Genomic DNA, 21218 nt, shown 5'->3' with positions numbered 1-21218 from the left:
CAGGAAAGCCAATATAGAAGGCTGTATAATTACTTTATATTGTTATGTATGTTTTGTGTTTTGTTTTTTTCTTCCTGTGTTTTTCTTTCTGTTTTTAAAGATTAAAACATTCAATAAAAATTATTATTTTTTTAAAATGTGAAAAAAACGGTCCTTCAGTGCTTCTGTAACTTCAAATGGTCACTAAATGAACTGTTGTAAGTCAAGGACTACCTGAAGACACAGTTGGCCTCAGCGGTGGGTTTCACATTTTGTAACCATTGCTTCGTCGTACGCGTGCCTGCTCACTCCACACACACACACGCCCCTTCCACGCATGCGCCCGGGCCTTCCACGCGTGCCCTTTGCTCTTGCGCGCGTGTTCCGCGCATGCACCCTGCCTCAAAAATGGGCCTAAATAGGATGGCATAGAGCCGGGGCCGGTGGGTGGGACCACCCGCGATTTCCGCTATCAGTTCAGGCGAACCGTTCCGAACTGGCTGAATGCCACCTCTGGTTGGGCTCCTCTATATAAGAATCTTTCAGGACAATATCTTTGCCTTGAAGTTGGTTCTTTTCAACCCAACAGGGTCGAGTGTAACGGCAGCCGAAGAGTTGAGCAAAATTAAACTGCGGTTAATTGAAAGCAGAAGCCAAATCATCTTTTGTTAGGGTCCTCGCAAGCATTCTGGAGGGGAGAAAAAAGGGCTCTGCCTATGGAAACTTGCTTTTTTAATCATAATATTTGAACAGGCTGAAAAATGATGTCACTGTTGTGACAGGTGCTCACGCCGCCTTCTTCAACCTGCGAACAGATTTAATCGGTTGATATTTAATACGGCGAAGAAAGTCTTCATTTGGCAACTGTTCCTGAAATGACTCTGCTCCAGCACAATGGTGGCCTTTGTTAGATCCTCCTAGTTGCTTTGCTTTAATCTGCTCAAGCTCTTCTCTCTTCATCATGTGTGATCCACATGTCTTTGATAACAGGCACACGGATTTCAACGTTTATGCTTTTTGGTAGTCTTCACGTGCATTGGAGTTGACGTGCATCTGTGTACCTAAAGGAAAAACAGCGGTATATGCATTTATTATTAAGTATTTATCCCACCTTTATTATTTTACTAGCTAACCTGGCGTTGTCCGGGTATTTATTTATAGGGGGGAAATGTCTGGACTGTATATAGTTTCTAATGTTGGATTTTCCCCCTTACCAGAGGGAGCCCCCTTGTGGAGTACTGTGAAGCCGTTACCATGGCAACTCCACTGTGCTGTACAGTAGAAGCCACTTCATGGCAGTATAGTAGAAGCCATTTGAAGGCACAACAAGTGTATCTTAACAGAACACACACCCCGAGGGGCCTTAGGGGTGTCCTACCCCCCACAGTGTTTTTCTACAGAGAATAAGTCATCTGTGTACCACATTTGGTTGAAATTGCTCGAGGCGTTCCAGAGTTATGCTGGAACATACACAAACACACACACACTGCCATTTAGATAGATAGATGATAGATAGATAGATAGATAGATAGATAGATAGATAGATAGATAGATAGATAGATAGATGATAGATAGATAGATAGATAGATGATAGATAGAGAGAGAGATAGGGATAGAGATATAGATAAGTAACTCAAGATGGTAAACATGCATAATATTCCTTTCTTGTTTTGCCCATAACATCAATCCTTTGAGGTGGGTTGAGTTGAGAGATTGACTGGCCCAAAATCTCCCAGCCGGCTTTTATGCCTAAGGCAGGACTAAAACTCACCATCTCCTAGTCATTGGCCCAAAGTCAGCCCTCTAGCTCTCATACCAAAGGCAGGACTAAAATTCACCGTCTCCTGGTGGTTGGCCCAAAGTCACCCAGCCAGCTTTCATACCTAAGCCAGGACTAGAACTCACCATCTCCTAATCATTGGCCCAAGATCACCCAACCAGCTCTCATACCTAAGGCAGGACTAGAATTCACCATCTCCTGGTGAGCGGCCCAAAGTCACCCAGCTGGCTCTCATCCATAAAGCAGGACTAGAACTCATCGTCTCCTGGCTTCTCTTGGCCAACATTTAATCACTACACCAAACTGGCTGCGGATGGCTGCACTTTCTGCAAGCAACAAGAATATATAGTACAACTAAAACGTTTGCTAGACTTCCTTTTGAAGAATTAATGGGAGGTTTACCTCCATGACAGTTGTTTCCATTAATTTTGTATGTAGCTTTACATAAGCAAGCGCATGAAAACCTCTTCAAAAATTCCTTCCCAGGGTCTAATTTTAAGTCTTGTATGAGCACGAGCATGCGCATCTGCGCGCACGTGGACACACACACACACGGGGCAGGGGAGCAGACATTAAGAAGAAAATAGACACACAAAGACATATTTTTCCTGCTTTGTTAGTAAGATTTTTGTGCCCTTTTTTTTCTGCGAATGGCAAAGCAATTTAGATATCCGTAAAATATTTAAAAATAGCTCTGTTCCTCTAAAAAAAAAAATCTTTCATTTAGTCATACCAAAGTCTGTAAGCCAGGCAGACGGTTGACTTTTCTGCTGTATCTACTGCAGCCTTTTATTTATTTAGTTCAGCTTATTTTAGCCATTCTTGGCTCCGTTCTCTCTCTTTTCTTGAAAAAGAAATTTGCTTGGACTCTCCTTGGCTGGGAGCCTGAACTGAATGACGGGTGATTTAGTAGCTTAATAGAAGGTTTTGCTGGAATTCGTTAAGGAGTAGGAAAGATTATAAATCCTCAACTTTGGGGAAACTGCCGAAATATGTAATTTTGCAGGATAGGAATGGCTTTATAACCGCGGGCACTTAGCATCCAGTTAGTAATGAAGTGGAATTCATTTACTTACTTACTTATTCATTAAATTTTTATGTTGCCCATCTCACTGATTTAGTGGCACAGTGCAATCAAAACGTTAAAAAAAGATTACACAAAGCTGTTGAAATTACGAAGATTGCATACAGATAGTCCTCAATTTACAGTCATTTGTTTAATGACTGTTCAAAGTTACAACAGCACTGAAAAAAGTGACTTAAAAAAAAAGCTGTGTTACTCTTTTAAATATCTATACCTATTGGTCCTTCGAGTCTTCCTTTTGAGTTTAAAAAGAAAAATTAAAAAAAAAATAGTTGGATGGTGAACCTGTAGTTCATTTCAACTATCCCCTAAATTCGCCTTATTGTATCCAACGGACTCACACCTGTTTCCACAGGTAAGATAGCATTTTTTGGTACTTGTTGGAACCATCAATATGGTTCTAATAAACTTTTTTTTGAAGGGGCGGTGGTTCAAGAATGTTAAGCTTTGCAAAGTTGTAAATGTGGGAACCACTAATGACAATAATGGGGCCCAAAGTTTCAATTGCTAAGTGAGATTGTTGTTAAGTGAATCACGGTGACCCACTGCTGTTTTTGAAGTTAGTAACAGGGTTAACTGAATCTGGATTCCCCTTTGACTTCGCTGGTCAAAAGGTTGCAAAAGGTTATCCCATGGCCCCGAGCCACTGCAACCATCATAAGTATGAGTCAGTTGCCAAGTATCTGAATTTTGATAATTTGACAGCGGGGATGCTGCATGTCTGAAAAACGGCCCTAAGTCACTTTTTTCAGTGCCATTCTCATTTTGAACAGTCACTAAACACATTGTTGTAAATCAAGGACCATCTATACCATTCTGGGAGTTGAAGTCCACAGGACTTCAAGTTGTCAAGGTTGAGAAACACTGATCTATACCTTAGCTGAAAAGATCTTGCAAGCCACAGGGATATTTTTGAATGGTAAAATGTTTCCAGAGCTGTAGAGGTGCCCTGTGTGATCCTTGTCCAGTTTTTTTTTTTAAAGAGCATCCCAGGATAAGGAAACTTGGAACTGCACCCTTAGATGTTGATAGATGGATAGCTTTTCAGTTTATTCTATTTATTTGCCATTTGTGGTTTTTATGAGGGTATCGGGCAAAACTTAAGACTTTGCTTTTCTGATAATTTATTGGTAGTTTTTGTTGTTTCCAAAACAAAACTAGTGCCCTGAGCATTTTTCACATTCCCACCTATGAAGTAGACATAATAGCCACATCTTTGACATACCAATAATGCTGGAATCGCACAAACAACCAGTGCGTGTACCCTCGGCTGAGACAGCAAGCACTTGAATTATTGGATTTAGTTAGACACTGAAAAGGTCTTGCACCTCAACGCAGGTAGTTCTCAAGTTACGACCACAACTGAGCCAAAAACAACTGAGCTACGCGAAACATTTGTTCAGTGAGTTTGCCCCATTTGACGGCTTCACAGTTGCTAAGGAAATTATTGCTTTTGTTAAGTTATTAACATGGTTGTTTAAGTGAATCTGCATTCCTCATTGCTTGTCAGAAGGTCGCAAAAGCGGATCACATGACACACACCCCCTCCCGGGACATTACTATTGTCATAAGTATGAACCAGTTGCCAAGCATGTGAATTTTCTTCACATGCCTATGGGGTTGCTGCAATGGTCATAAGTGTGAAAGATGGCCATAGGTCTCTAACCCATGCTGACTGGGGGATTCTGGGAGTTGAAGTCCACAAGTCTTAAAGTTGCATAGTTTGGAGATCCCTGTGCTAGAGAGCCATGGCAGAGAATAGCAATAGCAGTTAGACTTATATACCGCTTCATAGGGCTTTCAGCCCTCTCTAAGCGGTTTACAGAGTCAGCATATCGCCCCCACAGTCTGGGTCCTCATTTCACCCACCTCGGAAGGATGGAAGGCTGAGTCAACCTTTGAGCTGGTGAGATTTGAACCGCTGAACTGCAGATAACAGTCAGCTGAAGTGGCCTGCAATACTGCACCCTAACCACTGCGCCACCTCGGCTCATTATAAGAAGGGGGGCGGGGGCTTCTCACTCTTAATTGTCCCCACACTTATATATCAGAGAACTAGCTATTTTGTCCCGAGGGGCTGGCTCTAAAGTAGAAGACAATTTTCCTACCAAGAGTTCATAAAATCAACCACTCCCAATAACACGATTTCCAGCAGATCCTGCAATATTACCTAGCAGCATGCCCCAACGTGGAATTTTTACTTTGGCAAAAAAAAAAAATTTGCTTTCTCTTACGAGTGTAAACTCGCGACAAACTTTAGCCCACGTTTCCCTGGAGCTTTTCTCATCTGGGACACGTCTGTCCAGAAACAGCAGTCTGAATATGTTTTCCAGAAATGTGGCTTTTGCAAACAGCGCTTAATGGCCCGTTAACAAGTTTTGCCTTGAGTTTGCAGGACCTTGTTATAATTGAAGCCAGCAAACCCGCATTTCTTCTGAAACGGTGTCCTTGAAATAGTTTGGGTTGTGTGTTTGTGTGCTGGAGTTCTTCTTGAGAATTTCACTTCACAGCGCAAGAATGCAACTTTAAAAGAAAATAGGATAAATAAAAACATTAACTGGAATATGGAATCTTGCACATCTGCGGCATAAGCTATGCATTTGTTGGCAGCGAAAATTCATTTTGATTTAAAAGTGATCTTTGGTCCTCTTGCAGTTTTTGAGAAAGAAATATCTGAGGGACCTTTTTAATTTCTTTTAGTAATTAACTAGTATCTGGTAAAGGTAGTCCTTGACTTACAACAGTTCATTTAGTGACATTTGAAATGACAACAGCATTGAAAAAAGTGACTTATTATGGTTCTTCACACTTGAGACCATTGCAGCGTCCCCGTGGTCATGTGATCAAAATTTGGAAGCTTGGCAAATGGCTCATATTTATGACGGTCACAGTGTCCTGGGGTCATGTGATTCCCCTTTGGCGGCCCCGTACAACCAAAGACAATGGTGGGAGCCAGATTCACTTAACAACCACGCGACTAACTTAACAACTGCAGTGATTCGCTCAACAACCATAGCAAGAAAGGCCGTAAAATGAGGCAAAATTGTTTTGCTTAGCAGCAGAAAGTTTGGGCTCAGTCGTGGTCATGAGTCGAGGACTGCCTGTAGCAGTTAGGTGCAAACAGAGAGTAAAAGAATGGGTTAGAGAAATGCTGTTGCTTTAGAAACGGATCTAAATTGTGTATTTTCGAAGCCATCCTAGCATTCCTACCTTAAGCGATGAGAAGGAAGGCATGAGGTCATTCGGCTCTTCTGTTTCAGGAAATCCTCCAAGCATGGGGCTAAGCAGTATTTATTGCAAGAGACTTTGTTTAAACCCTTGCCACGCAAAAGGAGGAAAATATTCAGGCAAATCAAGAATTTTTCCCCCAATTGGATCCTTTGCCTCACTGGTCCAAGATGGGAATGATGGATGTTGAATCCTCTTCCTTGAGCAGCGAAAGCTCAGTAAGTCTGTAAAAGATCAGCATTGCAAAGGATAGGGGAAAAAAAAGACAGGAAAGATCAAAGGAAGGAAGGAAAGCCAAGATCATTGGGAATTTGGGCTAAAATATTGAGCCCAGGGGTACGAGAGAGAGAGAGGAGCGTACAGACAGATGCGTATCTATTTATTTGACGTATTTCTCCTGCCAACTACTGAAATCCAAACTCCAGTGCAGCCCCTTAATATGGGGGAGCACAAAATGAGAAGCACATTTTGTTTTGAGCTCCGAACAAAACAGCCTCATTTAAGTGGTTCCAATATAAGATCCCGAGTTTGCCGTGTTCCAACAAAATAAAGCAGCTGTGGTGTGAACGGTGAGTCCCTAAAGACATAATGGGCAAAGGTAGTCCTCGAGTTAAGACCACAACTGAGCCCCAGCTTTTCTGTTGTTGAGCGAGGAGTTTCTTAAGCAAATTGTATTCCATATTACAATCTTTCTTGCCACAGTTGTTAAGGGAATCACTGCAGTTGTGAGGTTGGTACCATGGTTGTTAAGTGAATCTAGTTCCCCCCCATTGACTTTGCCTGTCGGAAAGTCACAGGAAGGGGATCACATGACCCCAGGACACGACGACCGTCATAAATACGAACCAGTTGCCAAGCATCTGAATTTTGATCACCTGACCATGGGGATCCTGCAACAGTCGTTAAGTGCGAAGAACGGTCATAAGTCACCTTTTTCAGTGCTGTTGTTGTCAGTCCCAGCGCTCTTAGCGGCTCGGGGCTGCCATTCCATTGGTGGGAAGATTCGTGACGGGGGTGTTTCGTGACTTGGATCGCTGCTGCGCCAAGAGCTTGAAGGGCTTTTGAATCCTGCAGTGACTTTCATACGGATCAGCACCAGCGCAGTGTTTGGCACTGTGCGTTTGTTGGAAGTACCGGAAGAGGCTTATAAAGATTATATTGACCACGAACTACCTGCTTAGCCTTCTTGTTTGTTTTCTTTGCCTGAACGGAACCTGACCTCGTAACTTTGAACAGTCACTGTTGTAAGTCGAGAACTATCTGTATTCCTGCCTTCTGCTCAAGTCCATAAGAATGCGTGGTGTGGCAGTCCAGACCCCTATCTTTCGCTGAACTTTTATAAAACCTGTCCAAAAGTATGATTTTAAGATCAATTTAAAATGCCTATTGGCTTTGGTTGCCGAGAGTGATGGGAGTTGTGGTCTAGCTTACCTGCTGATTATCTTGTTGGGGAAAGCTGGTTTACGGTGAGGGAATTTTTATTTTTGGATTAAATTTGCCATAGTGACCTACACTATAATGTGATTTGTTTTATTTTTGGAAACACTTCTTCTTGCAGCCCATAGTAATTATGTTGACAATAACCACTTAAAACTAAATTTCATTATAGAATGGAATTATTGTGCTTCGCACAGTCGACCACATGTTTAGACTGGAATTGGCATTTTTGTCCCCCTGTTGTGTTCTTCGCAAGGACCTGGGATGGGCAGATGTGGATGGTTGATGGGGTTCTAGGTCTCGTTGCAGGGTGGAAGCTGTTCCGAGGCAAACTGCCTTTTGCAATTGACCGATGGGGATTGTGTCAATGCCGATGCTGTTCCAAGTCCTGATGTTTTGGAATTGCGCCCAAGATGCCTGTCACTATTGGTACCATCTTTGCTTTCTTTTGCCACAGTCATTCTATTGCAAGTCTTTGTATTTTGTGATGTTATTATTGTAGTTCATCACCCTGGGTTTGGTATCTTTATCCATCAATCAAGTCCTTCCCAAGGACCTGGGATAGGCAGATGTTCTGGTTTGATGGTGTTAAAAGTATTATTGCAAGATATAAGCAAAGCTGCCTTTTGACAGATGGAGATTTTGATTTTGTCAGGGCTGATGAGGTTGAAGTGGTGCTCCAGATGTTTTGCTATTAAACCTAATAAATCTTTTGATTTCTTTTGCCACAGTTGCTTCTATCTACAGGTCTCTGTGTTGTATTTTCTGTTAAAATATTCATAACTGGGAGAGACATGGGAACAAGGTCAACCAATGAATAGGCATAGCAACTAAGTCAGCCATTGGGAGCTTAAACAGATCTGAGTCTGTGCAGAGAATTGAAACAGAAACTTAAGCAGTCTGCAGCTCTGAGAAGTAAACTAGCACTCTGTCTGGGCTTGTCTGCTGAAATGAAACTAACTTCCTGCCTTGTGTTTACTTGGAAGAATCACCTGTTGGTATTGTACTATAAAGAAGTTAATGAATCCAGCTGAATCCGTTATCTTCTCAAGTTCTTCTATTTGGCTCTCTGCATGCCGACTATCCAGACTTCATTGTCCTTCTTATTGACAATTGTTAAGTCTGGGGTGTTATGTGGCAGCTGATTGTCTGTTTGAATTTTAAACTCCCAGAGCACTTTAGCCTATTATTACTACTATTATGGTTTGTTACTATTGTGATTGTAATCCCATCTTTATCTTTATGTGCTTAGACTCAGTGGGTTGGATCTCATACTGTTTATTCCTTCTCTTTCAAGATTTATCACGGAACCGACTCTCTGAGCTGCCACAAGAAGCTTGCCTCTTCGTTTCCCTCGAGAGCTTGAATTTGTACCAGAATTGCATTCGTTATATTCCAGAAGCCATTTTGAACTTGCAGTCCTTAACATTTTTGAATATCAGGTAAGCACACCATGCCACCTGTCTTCCCCACCCTTGGCTGCCCAAACAGGAGAGAGTTGAGCCTGGCAGAAATTTCAAATTGCCATGAAAGGAGAATGCTTGAGCGAAGACAAACAACATTGAAATGAGAGCTTGCCTGTTCAAGATGGTCTGGCTGCCCAGATTACTTTAAAAAATTATATATATATATATATATATATATATATATATATATATATATATATGTATGTATGTATGTATGTATGTATGTATGTATGTATATATATACATACATACATACATACATATATATATATATATATACATACATACATACATATATATATATACACATACATACATACATCATACATACATACATACATACATACATACATACATACATACATACATATATATATATATATATATATATATAATTTATCAGCACAAATAAAAAAACACACACAGATAGATAGATAGATAGATAGATAGATAGATAGATAGATAGATAGATAGATAGATAGATAGATAGATAGCCAGATAGCCATACCCTTACTGGGATTTGAACCTGTGCTGTATTACATATTAGGCAGTTCCTTTATCAGCTAAGCCAGGAAAATAGGTATGTATTGTGTCACATATTTTGGCATACCAGGGGTTGTGACACTATGCATGCATGCATGCATGCATGCATGCATGTATGCGTTGCATTTGTGCTGATAAATAAATAAAGGGAGACTAGTATAGATCTATTTCAAGCTATTTAGCTCTCATCAGCTAGCCATACCCTTACTGGGATTCAAACCTGGGTTGTATTACATATTAGACAGTTGTATTAGCCACTAGGATGCATACTGTGTAGTCTGTGACAGCAAAACAAGAACAACAACCCTGTAGCACTTTTTTTAACTGACACATTTTATTGAAAGGCGTGAGCCTTGGAGAGCTCATGTCATTGATGGCATCGGAGGAAATGAATTGGAACTCCCCAACGGTGGTTATAATTATTATTTATTCAATCTCTAGTGCTGTGATGGCCAACCTATGGCACATGGGCCATAGGTGGCATGCGGAGCTATATTTGCTGGTGCACCAGCCGTCAGCTTCAGTGCGCATGTGTGCGCCGGCCAGCTGATTTGCAGCCTTCCAGAGGGCTTTGGGAGGCCATTTTCACCCTCCCCAGGCTTCAGGAAAGTCTCTGGAGCCTGGGGAGGGGTCATGCGCGCATGCGTGGGGTGGTGATGTTGTGTGCGCATGCACAGGTGGATGGGAAGGATAGAATTGGTGTGGACATGTCTGTGTGCGTGCGATAGCATGCGCAAACACAATTTTGGCACGCCGTACGAAAAAAGTTCACCATCACTTCTCTAGTGTGTGCTACCTGCTCTAACATAAGGCAGTGAAACATGGACACTAAACCTCACAATCATTGCAGAAGCTATGCGTGGCTCAAAGTACCATGGAAAGATACATGCTTGGCATTACAAGACAAGATAGAAAGACATCCTGCACATGGATCAGAAAACAAGTGTAGGAGATCGTCAAGAGAGTAAAAGAATTGAAACGGAAACGGGCTGGTGTCACATAGCAAGAAGAACTGAGGGCAGGTGGGCCAAGACCGTCATAGAATGGATCCCACTTGATCAAAAGCATCCATGAAAGACACCTAAAACATAATGGAGCGATGACAACAGCCAAATATTGGGGGATCCGGGAAGGAGGAGGAGGAGGAGGAAGAAGAAGGTATCCCTGAGAGGATTTGCAATCTATAAAATACAAGAAATTGAGACTAACCGATGTTTGTGGCAGTAGCCAAGCAACATTTTTTTTCTACTACCAAAAGAGACACATTTCCTATATTTTTCTGCAGAATGTGATATCAAGGAGAAAGAGAAGAATTAATATACTGCTGACCATGCACTTGGAATATAATTCTGAAATATCTCCTATAAACTCAGACCAGTCTCAACTTAAATGCTTGCTCAATTTCTCTCATTCCTTAGTTTGAGTGAAATAATATTTTAATCATCATTTTCTTTGCTATATAAAATCAGATTAAACTACTGTAAAGTACAGTAGAAACTACTGTGAAGGCTCCGGAGGGCTAAAACCGGCCCTACGAGCAAACCGGAAGTCCATCCCTGAACTTCTGGTTTGCCTGTAGGGCCAGTTTTTCCCGCCTTCTGAGGCTTGGGAGGGGGGAACTGTTTTCGCCCTCCCCAGGCTCCTATAAAGCCTCTGCATCCTGGAGAGGGCGAAAAAAAGCACGGCAAAAATGGGGGGAATCGCTGGTTATGCGCTTGCGCATAGCATTATGGGTGTGGCACTCCCTCGTACGAATCCCCTGTCGCACCAACCCCCTGCACTCCCCCCCCCCCCCCGCTTTTGGCACGCGAGCCAAAACAGATTCGACATCACTGGTCTAGATTATATATAATGCTACCTCTTTGTTTTAAGAAAAAACATACTCGAAGTGAAATATCTGTGTTGAAAGACTTTTTGTGTAGGGGGAGGGTCTGTGTAAAACAGCACAAACTGTTTTGTATTTCAAAAAGCCATTTGAAGTGACGTGAGCGGGAAAGAAAACTCGAGTCTTCTGCGCGAAAGGGAACAAACTTGTGTTTGAAAATGGCCTTTTTCAAGTGAGCTGCATGTCAGGGGTGGATTTGATAGTGCGACCGTGGGGATTCTGCAGTGGCCGTAAGTGCGAATAACAGTCACTTTTTTCAGTGCCGTTGTAACTTTCAACGGTCACGGAATGAATTCTTGTAAATCAAGGACTACCGTCTAAAACCCGTGCGGTTTCAGTGGTTGTTTTGTATAGCATGTGGCCGACTTGACTCGTCCAACTAGTTTGAGTGGGCCTGTTTCATTCCACCCCTGAAACACAACGTATTTTCCTGCTGTGCAGATTCCTCCTTCCACATGGAAATTAAAACCCAGCTAATTTGGGACGCTCTTTTGATGATTCTTCATTTGGGGAAAACACGTTAGGCCTGTTCTTTATTTAGCTTTAGGCCGGCTGTTTCATTTTCAGATGGTTTTCGGTGGGTTAGGAATGCATTCTCGGCTTCTCAGCTTCTTCTTTTCCTGGAGTTTGTGTTCTAAAACTTTGGGACTTTTCGGGGCTGTGTAGATAAACACATCAATCTGTGTGTGTAGATAAACACGGCTGGTTTTCTTCATGTATAATTACCCTCCAGCGAACAGTTGAGATCCTTGCTTCTGCTGCATAAAGAGTGTTTTGTTTTGTATCAAGATCATGCGAAGTCTTACAATGCCTTGGTAAGGCCACACTTGGAACACTGCATCCGGTTTTGGTCGCCACGATATAAAAAAGCTGTTGAGACTCTGGAAAGAGTGCAGAGAAAAGAGCATCAAAGAGGATTAGGGGACTGGAGGCTAAAACCTACGAAGAACGGTCGCAGGAACTGGGTGTGTCTAGTTGAATGAAAAGAAGGACCAGGGGAGACATGATAGCAGTCTTCCAAGATCTCAGGGGTTGCCACAAAGAAGAGGGAGTCAAGCTATTCTCCAAGGCACCTGAGGGCAGAACAAGAAGCAATGGGTGGAAACTAATCAAGGAGAGAAGCAACTTAGAACTAAGGAGAAATTTCTTGGCAGTGAAAACAATTAATCAGTTGCCTCCAGAAGTTGCTTGTATCTTTATGATTATTTTATTTAGTTCCTAGTATGATTTGATTGCTTGTTTAGTATCCTATGACTATCACTAAGTGTTGTATCTTATAATTCTTGATGAATGTATTTTTTTTAAAATGTACACTGAGAGCATAGGCACCAAAGACGAATCCCTTGTGTGTCCAATCACACTTGGCCAATAAAGAATTCTACTAATATTGTGGGTTCTCCAACACTGGAGGTTTTAAAGAAGAGATTGGGCAACCATTTGCCTGGAATGGTGCAGGGGGTTGGACTAGAAGACCTCCAAGGTCCTTTCCAACTCTTGTTATGTGTGTTATTTTATATACCTCAGCCAGCAATAAAAGAATCAGAATTTGTCTTAACTTGATTTTCTGGCAATTTAGTTGTGCCTTAACTTCCTTTGTCTTTTACAGCGAGTTTCCTTTCAAATTTAAAAGAAAAAAGGATGTGAGTCAGAGGAGAGCTTCCGATACTTGCTCGCTTCAAAATATTTGTTTTCTTCTGCTAGCCGGCCCTGGGTAAACGGGGAAGGCTGAGATTCCTTTTTTTCAAAAGCAATTCATTTCATTGCCGAAAGGGTCCTACGACCCGGTATATTTCAGCTGCTGCTGCTGACGTTTCCCTTCAAAAGGCTTTCCTCTTAATCCTGTAGTGACCCCCCCTACGAAAACTCTTGGGTTTCCAGCTCTGTCGTCGTGTGTTTTGGCTTTTCCCAAAGACCCAGCTGGCTGCCAAAACAGACCCTGACGTTTCCTGAGGCTTGAGACAGCTCTTGAATGCCTCCGTGCTAACTTTCCACAGGGCTGTGCTATTTTTTTTTCAGACTCCATTTTGGCTTCCGTAAAAGCTGGCGAACGATTGACAGCACAAAATGCTTGTGGGTCCTTAGCCCGCTTTGACAAAGCCCTTTATTTTTACACTCATTCTTTCAGCTGATTACCTATCGTGATCTTTTAAAACAAATACATCCTATTGAGCTACGGTGGTGCAGTGGTTACGCTGCAGTACTGCAGGCTACTTCTGCGGATCACCGGCTGCCAGCAGTTTGGCAGTTCGAATCCTACCAGGCTCAAGGTTGACTCAGCCTCCCATCCTTCCGAGGTGGGTAAAATGAGGGCCCAGATTGTTAGGGGCCAGAGGCTGACTCTGCAAACCGCTAAGAGAAGGTTGTAAAGCACTGTGAAGCTATTGCTATAAAGCATTCATAAATTTAAATCATTGGATTTTTATCCTGGCCTTCTTACTTTATTTTTTTATTTTTTTGAGACTTTATTATTTTAGTTAAACAAAACAAAAAGCAAAAAAAATCACCTTTCGTTACATCTTGTTGAAAGCGTATCGATTGGTTACAAATATATTCCGTGCGTTTCTTCCACAATCCTTACATATGCTTCATTCAAATCAGGTTGTACATTTTAAGTCAAGAAAAAAAGGTTATGTATTTTACTATCCCTGTACCATAATTCTCATTTAGTTACCATTGTTTAAAGATGTTTTTGTCTAGAATCATTTATATTAGAAGACACAACCACCTACTGGCATTCATTTGCAATTTCAATAGATCTCCAATAATATTGCACCTTTATAACATATTCTAAAATTAATTCAGTTAAGTAAGATATCTAGGGATCCCCCCCCCCGTAACACACCTGTATGTATCATTAAATATTGTCCATTAACATTTCATTGTTGTTATTGTAGTTAACTAAAGGTTATTTGCTGTTTATCTCACCTCTCCTCTCCAGGGCCACACAATATTATAACTTGATATCCGTCTTTAAACAATGATTTATTAATAAGATTTATAGGACTTTTCCCTCAATCCCAAATTAGTTAATGATGTGCTAAGAAAATAAACATTAGACATTTAAGACAATCTAAGAGATATTAACATTTCTACTTGATAATCACCCAAAATATACATTAGCATTTCTATGGCCTGGTTATTTATCCTAACTTGACACAACGGCTGGCAAGAGAGGAGACCATTTTGTTACTGGAAAGATACTGGTTAATAATGCTAGTTGATGGAAAAAAGCTAGTTAATTTTTGATGATTATTAAGTAGAGATCTTAGTACCTTATAGATTGTTTTAGATTACCATTGAATGTTTATCCATTAACATAAATTTACTATGATACTAATAGAGAAATAATAACCCTGGCCTTCTTATTTTAGAAGTGCGGTGAACATACCTAATGTTCCTCCATCCTCCTATTTTCTCCATAACAACAATCCTGTAAGGTTGGTTGGGCTGAGAGAGAGAGAGAATGATTGACCCAAAGTCACTTTTCTGCCTAAGGCGGGACTAGAACTCACCGTCTCCTGGTGATTGGCCCAGAGTCACACAGCAAGCTTTCATACTAGCTTGGATAATGAAACATCTGCAAGAAAGCAAAAAAAGCTCAGGGAACACAAAGGGCCCCACGGCCCTCCTCTCCACAAACTCCCTTTAGCACTGATGAGGTTCCCTAGTTGGGTCATGAAACGTCTGCAGGAAAACAGCCAAGCTCAAGAGAGCACCAAGAACCTCTCACAGCTTTTAATCCCCTCAGTCGTTCCTCGTATGGTGGTTTAGCTTCCAGGCCCCTGATCGTCTCTGTTGCTGTTCTCTGCACTCTTTCTAAGGCCTCAGCACTGCTTATATTCAGCCTTGATGGGTAATATCCTGGAACAGGAACAAATATATTTTATTTATGGATAAGGATAATAAAAGAATGGCTCAAACAAAAACATGCATGGAAGGTACAGATCACGCTAATTACCGTATTTTTCGGACTATATGATGCACCGGAGTATAAGACGCACCAAGATTTTGAAGAGGTACATTTGAAAAAAAAAAGGTTTTTGCTCTCTGCAGGCCTCCCAAACCATCTGCATGCCTCATTTTTTGTGAAAAAGGGGGCATGTCTAGAGTTTGAGAGGCCTGCAAAGTGCTTGGGGGTTGGGGGGGGGGAAAAAAACAGGGCATGATAATGCTTTGGGAGACTTGTAGAGTGCTCCTAGGGGCGGGGGGGGGGGGGAACCCGCCTGTTTTTTGCTCGTTTTTGCCCTCCCCAGTTCCCAGGAGCACTTTGTAAGCCTCCAATATCCTCTGCACATCCATTTTGGTGAAGGGGGCGGGGTTTTGAGAGACTGAAATTGCTGTATTTAGTGTATAAGACCCACCCAGATTTCTACCCTCTTTTTTGTGGCGGGGAGATGCACCTTATACTCCAAAAAATACGGTACATTTAGATGGAAAAATATATATATATATACATATATACAGTATATAGAGAAAGGACCCATGTTCAGCTGCAAGAGTTTCCTCTTTATAAAAACAAGCAGGAAATCCTCTTGCAATTGGAGGCCACACAGGGCTGCGGGAAAATTGGCCATGCGGGCCTGGGATTTTTAGCCCCCCCTTTCCCTCCCCCCCTGTGTTTTAGTAAAAGAATTGTGATGATCATGTTGGATGCTTTAAAATTCCTCTTTCAATGGATTTCTTTTTTTAATTTAAAACCTTACTTCCCCAATCAGGAAATTTCAACAATTTTGTTGTGTGGCGGGGATTACAGACAGGAAATTTGTGCTGTGTAGAAGTTACAGCTGAGAGATTGTTTGCTTCATTGCACAAGGACGAAGTTTAACTTTGCAGGCTGAGCGTTTAGCTGACTGAGTGATTGATTGATTGGATGGATGGATTGACAGGTGATGCCTGCAAACTTGTTGAATGGATTCACAAAGGACTAGAAAGAGAAGAATAAAGAGGAAGCAGGTGCCTGACCAGTTTATTGATGTACATTTCAACAAGATCACTTTCAGTGCTATAGAACCATTTTGAATAGTTAATAAAACATGGAATGCAGAGAGTCCTCCACTTACAACCACAACTGAGCCCAAAATTTGTGAGGCTAAGCGAGACATTTGGTAAGTGATTTTTGTCCCATTGTTTTGACCTCACTTGCCAAGTGAATCACTGCAGCTGTGAAGTTAATAACACGGTTGTTACATGAGTCAGGACTCCCCCAATGACTTTGCTTGTTAGAAGGTCACAAAAAGGGGATCAGACACCCTGGGACACTGCAATCGTCATAAATAGGAGTCAGTTGCCAAGCGTCTGAATTTTAATCACGGGATTGTGGGGATGGCAGCAACGGTTGTACGTGTGAAAAACCGTCACTATTTTTAGTGCCGTTGTAACTTTGAACGGTCACTAAACAAACTGTTGTAAGTCGACGACTGCCTGTATCTTATTTTTTTTATTATTATTAACGGATAGGAGGGGGGGGGGAAGTGCAACAGCTGTTTATCTGGGGCAGTTTTGTCCCAGCTGCTGCAAAGTCCAAGAATGCAGAATTTAGCTTCTTATGTTCTGACTTCCTTGATGTCTCATTAAAAACTAGTTAGTAAAATTGAGGCTCCTAATTATTCATGGCGTAGAAATTGTGTGGGCAGAGCAAATTTGGGTCATGGCTGGAACTGGGAGTTCCCTCCCAGCCAGGCACCGTCGCATTTCAGAAGTCTTTGTGTGCACTGCACACACAATCGAGTTGACCTTGAGGGAGGCTTAACAACACAGGGCGGCTTTTGCGGAAGGGTGGAGCTGCTTCCCACGGCTTGCGTGAGCTCTTCAGGCAGGTGCATCACCTGAATGGGACTCTGATAAGTCCTATTCAAAGGAAAAGGAAGAATCTGATAACCACTTAACAGAAGAATAGAGTGGGAAGGGACCCTAGAGGTCTTCTAGGCCAACCACTGCCTAAATGGCTTCAGACAAGTGGTTGCACAGTCTCTTCTTAAATGTCTCTAGTGTTGGAGCACCCACAACCTCTGGTGGCAAGCTGTTCCACTGGTTAATTGTTCTGAATGTTGGGAAAATTTCTCCTTAGTTCTAGGTTGCTTCCCTCCTTGGTTAGTTTCCATCTTTTGCTTCTTGTCCTGCCTTCTGGTGCTTTGGAGAATAGTTTGACTCCCTCTTCTTTGTGGCACAACCCCTGAGATATTGGAAGACTGCTATCATGTCATCCCTAATGCTTCTATTCATTAAACTAGACATACCCAATTCCTGTAATTGTTAACAGAATTATAGAGTTGGAAAGGACCTTGGGGGAAATCTTCTAATCCAACCCCCTGGTCAAGCAGAAGACCCCATACCATTCCACACAAGTGGCTGTCCAGTCTCTTCTTAAAAACCTCCAGTGTTGGAGCATCTACATCTTCTGGTGACAGGCTGTTCCACTGGTTAACTGTTTTCCCTGTCAGGAAGTTTCTCCTCAATTCCAGGTTGTTTCTCTCCTTGCTTAGTTTCCACCCATTGCTTCTTGTCCTGCCTTACAGGTGCTTTGGAGAATAGCTTGACCCCCCTCTTCTTCGGGGCAGCCCCTCAAATATTGGAAGACTGCTATCATGTCGCTCCTAGTCCTCCTTTTCATTAAACTAGACACACCCAATTCCTGCAACCGTTAACAGAACAACAGAGCTGGAAGGGAACTTGGAGGTCTTCTAGTCCAACCCCCTGTTTAAGCAGGAGACCCTGTACCATTTCAGACAAAGCAGAAAAAGCTCAAGAAAGGACGTCGGCATTTTCTGCCCTCGGGTGTGAGGATGTCCGTCAAAACAAGCTGCATAAATTCCTAGGGGTTCAGCCAAGACCCTTGATGGCTTTGTGGCTGCTTATGACCTCCTGCGCCATATGCCCAGCCACAACACCGGAAAGGGATGCTTGTCTGCCTCTCGCATGCTAACGACTTCCTGAAGGCGCAAGATTGATCCCGAACGAGACGGAACCCCGGACTGGATAAGTACGTCGTCCTGATGCGCTGCTTAGTCTTGTGTTTCTCAACCTTGGGAAACTCGAAGAAGAGTGGACTTCAACTCCCAGAATTCCCCAGCCAGCTCTGGGGATTCCACACATTGACAGGTTGAGAAACACTGGCTTAATCCATCGGCAGAAGCTCAGGACAATCTTTGTTTACCAGAGTTAAATTGTATGGAATTGCAGACCTGCAACCTTTAGCCTGTGTGTAGATCTGAAAAACACAGCCGGCGTTTCCGTGTGCATGGTTTTTGCATTGGTTATCTGGATCCCTTTATTTTATTAACAGGTTTTATAAGCTCATGAGGCTGCTACAAAGGTATTTATTACTTAGAATGGCATCTCCTGATACGTACAGCAAGAAGCAGCTTTTTTGAGTGACCAAAATGTGTGTGTGTGTGTGTGTGTAATGACCTCTGCAATCCTGTGAATCATAATTTTGAGGAGACCAGGAGAATGTACAACATGAGCTTTGTTTTCTTTATTAAGCACACAAATAAACTCCACGATCCTTGTAGTACTAATGATGTTACTTGGTGGGATTATGAAATGTCAGTAAACAAACCACCGAGGACTCCACAGTAGCAGTTGTAGTACTCTTCGCAAACACCACTCCTTTCTAGCACTGATGGTGGTGTTACCTAGTTGTGTCATGAAACATCTGCATGAAAATCACCAAGCTTAGAAAGCACCAAGACCCCACAATTCTCCTCCTCCTCCTCCTCCGCCTCACAAGCCCCTCTCCCTTCTAGAACTGATGGTGTTACCTAGTTGTGTCATGAAACATCTGCAAGAAAATCACCAAGCTTAGAAAGCACCAAGACCCCACAATTCTCCTCCTCCTCCTCACAAGCCCCTCTCCCTTCTAGCACTGATGATGCTACCTAGTTGGGTAATGAAACATCTACAAGAAAATCACCAAGCTCAGAGAGCACCAAGGACTCCACAGTCCTTCTCTTCCTCCTCCTCCCTCTCCCTCCTCCTCTTCTTCCTCCTTCCTCCTTCCTCCCCATCCCACTCCCTTCTAGCACTGATGATGCTACCTAGTTGGGTCATGAAACATCTGCAAGAAAATCACCAAGCTTAGAAAGCACCAAGACCCCACAATTCTCCTCCTCCTCCTCCTCCTTCTCCTCCTCCTCCTCCTCCTCCTCACAAGGCCCTCTCCCTTCTAGCACTGATGATGCTACCTAGTTGGGTAATGAAACATCTGCAAGAAAATCACCAAGCTCAGAGAGCACCAAGGACCCCACAGTTGTCTTCCTCCTCCTCTTCCTTTTACTTCATTCTACAGACCCTTCTCCCTTCCAGCATACCTTCTAACTAGGTATCCAGATGAGACCTAGTTAGTAATGAAAGGTCCGTAAGAAAACAACCAAGCTTAGAGAGCACCAAGGGGTCCATCAAATAAACAACTGTTCTGTGTTTATTGTTCGGGAATTCAGTTAAAGTGGACCAAAATAAATAATTGCTTTTTCCTTTAGGGGGAAAAAAAGGTGATTCGGTTGTTGAATTTGTCTGCCCAAAATGCACTGTCTTTTTGCATTCTGATGGGGGTCCTCTTTCTGATACCTTATTTCTTTTTCTTTTTTTCCCGGTCCCCTTTTCCTGAAAAGCCGCAACCAGCTCTCAACGTTGCCTGTCCACTTGTGCGGCCTGCCCTTAAAAGTTCTGATCGCCAGCAACAATAAACTGGTCTCCATCCCAGAAGAAATCGGACAGCTCAGACATCTAATGGAACTAGTAAGTGCCTAAGGCCTTTGATTCTTCGCTATCTGCTGCTTTATGGATTGAGATTTGATGGCTGAAATTTACTGTAATTTTCAGAGTATAAGGCGCACCTTTCCCCACACAAGAGGAGGGTGAAAATCTGGGTGGGAAAGGGTGAAAATCTTATACACTGAATACAGCATTTTTGGCCTCTCAAAATCCCACCCCCCACGCATCCCATTTTTCGCAAAAATGGACGTGTAGAGGGTTTGGGAGGCCTGCAAAGTGCCTCTGGGGCTGGGGAGGACAAAAATGAGGGGAAAACAGGCCATTTTTGCCTCCCCCCCCCCCCCGGTAGCCCCCAGGAGCACTCTCCAAGCCTCCCAAAAACTATGCATGCCTTGTTTTTTGCAAAAAAAAAAAACAAAAAAACACGGGCCTGTTTTCACAAAAAATGGGCTGTTTTTTTGGCTCGTTTTTGTATTTGTATTTATTTGTATTTGCATTTATTTGATTTGTATGCTGCCCACTCTCGGGAGACTCAGGGCGGCTTGCAGATAAAAAAGGGAAGGGGGGGGACATACAAAGAATAAAAAACAACATTAAAAATCCCACAACATTCATAACTTAGGATGGGGCTGGATAAATCAACAGCCCCAGGCCTGCCGGAACAGCCAGGTCTTAGTCGCTTTGCGGAAGGCCAGAAGGGTAGTAAGGGTCCGGATCTCAACGGGGAGATCGTTCCATAGGGCCGGAGTAGCTACAGAGAAGGCTCTCCCCCGGGGAGTCGCCAGCCGACATTGACCGGCAGATGGAATCCAGAGGAGGCCTAGTCTATGCGATCTAATAGGTCTCTGGGAGGTAACTGGCAGGAGGCGGTCTCTCAGGTAGCAATAGCAATAGCAGTTAGACTTATATACCGCTTCATAGGGCTTTCAGCCCTCTCTAAGCGGTTTACAGAGTCAGCATATTGCCCCCACAGTCTGGGTCCTCATTTCACCCACCTCGGAAGGATGGAAGGCTGAGTCAACCCTGAGCCGGTGAGATTAGAACCGCTGAACTGCAGATAACAGTCAGCTGAAGTGGCCTGCAGTACTGCACCCTAGCCACTGC

General features: G+C 42.8%; 1 protein-coding gene across 4 annotated transcripts in view; it reads left to right on the top strand.

The window, feature by feature from the left end:
- Positions 1–21218, top strand: part of LRCH3 (leucine rich repeats and calponin homology domain containing 3) — a 104686-nt gene that overhangs the window by 22805 nt on the left and 60663 nt on the right. For all 4 annotated transcript variants that reach the window (XM_032225165.1, XM_032225164.1, XM_032225163.1 and 1 more), the window contains exons 2-3: positions 8806–8950; positions 20012–20138. In XM_032225165.1, coding sequence (XP_032081056.1) covers positions 8806–8950; positions 20012–20138 — 272 coding nt within the window. The remainder of the gene's footprint in view (positions 1–8805; positions 8951–20011; positions 20139–21218) is intronic.

The sequence above is a fragment of the Thamnophis elegans genome, chromosome 10, assembly GCF_009769535.1.
Source record: "Thamnophis elegans isolate rThaEle1 chromosome 10, rThaEle1.pri, whole genome shotgun sequence".
Taxonomy (NCBI): domain Eukaryota; kingdom Metazoa; phylum Chordata; class Lepidosauria; order Squamata; family Colubridae; genus Thamnophis; species Thamnophis elegans.
The sequence above is the reverse complement of the archived record's forward strand: the minus strand, read 5'-3'. Positions and strand labels throughout refer to the sequence as shown.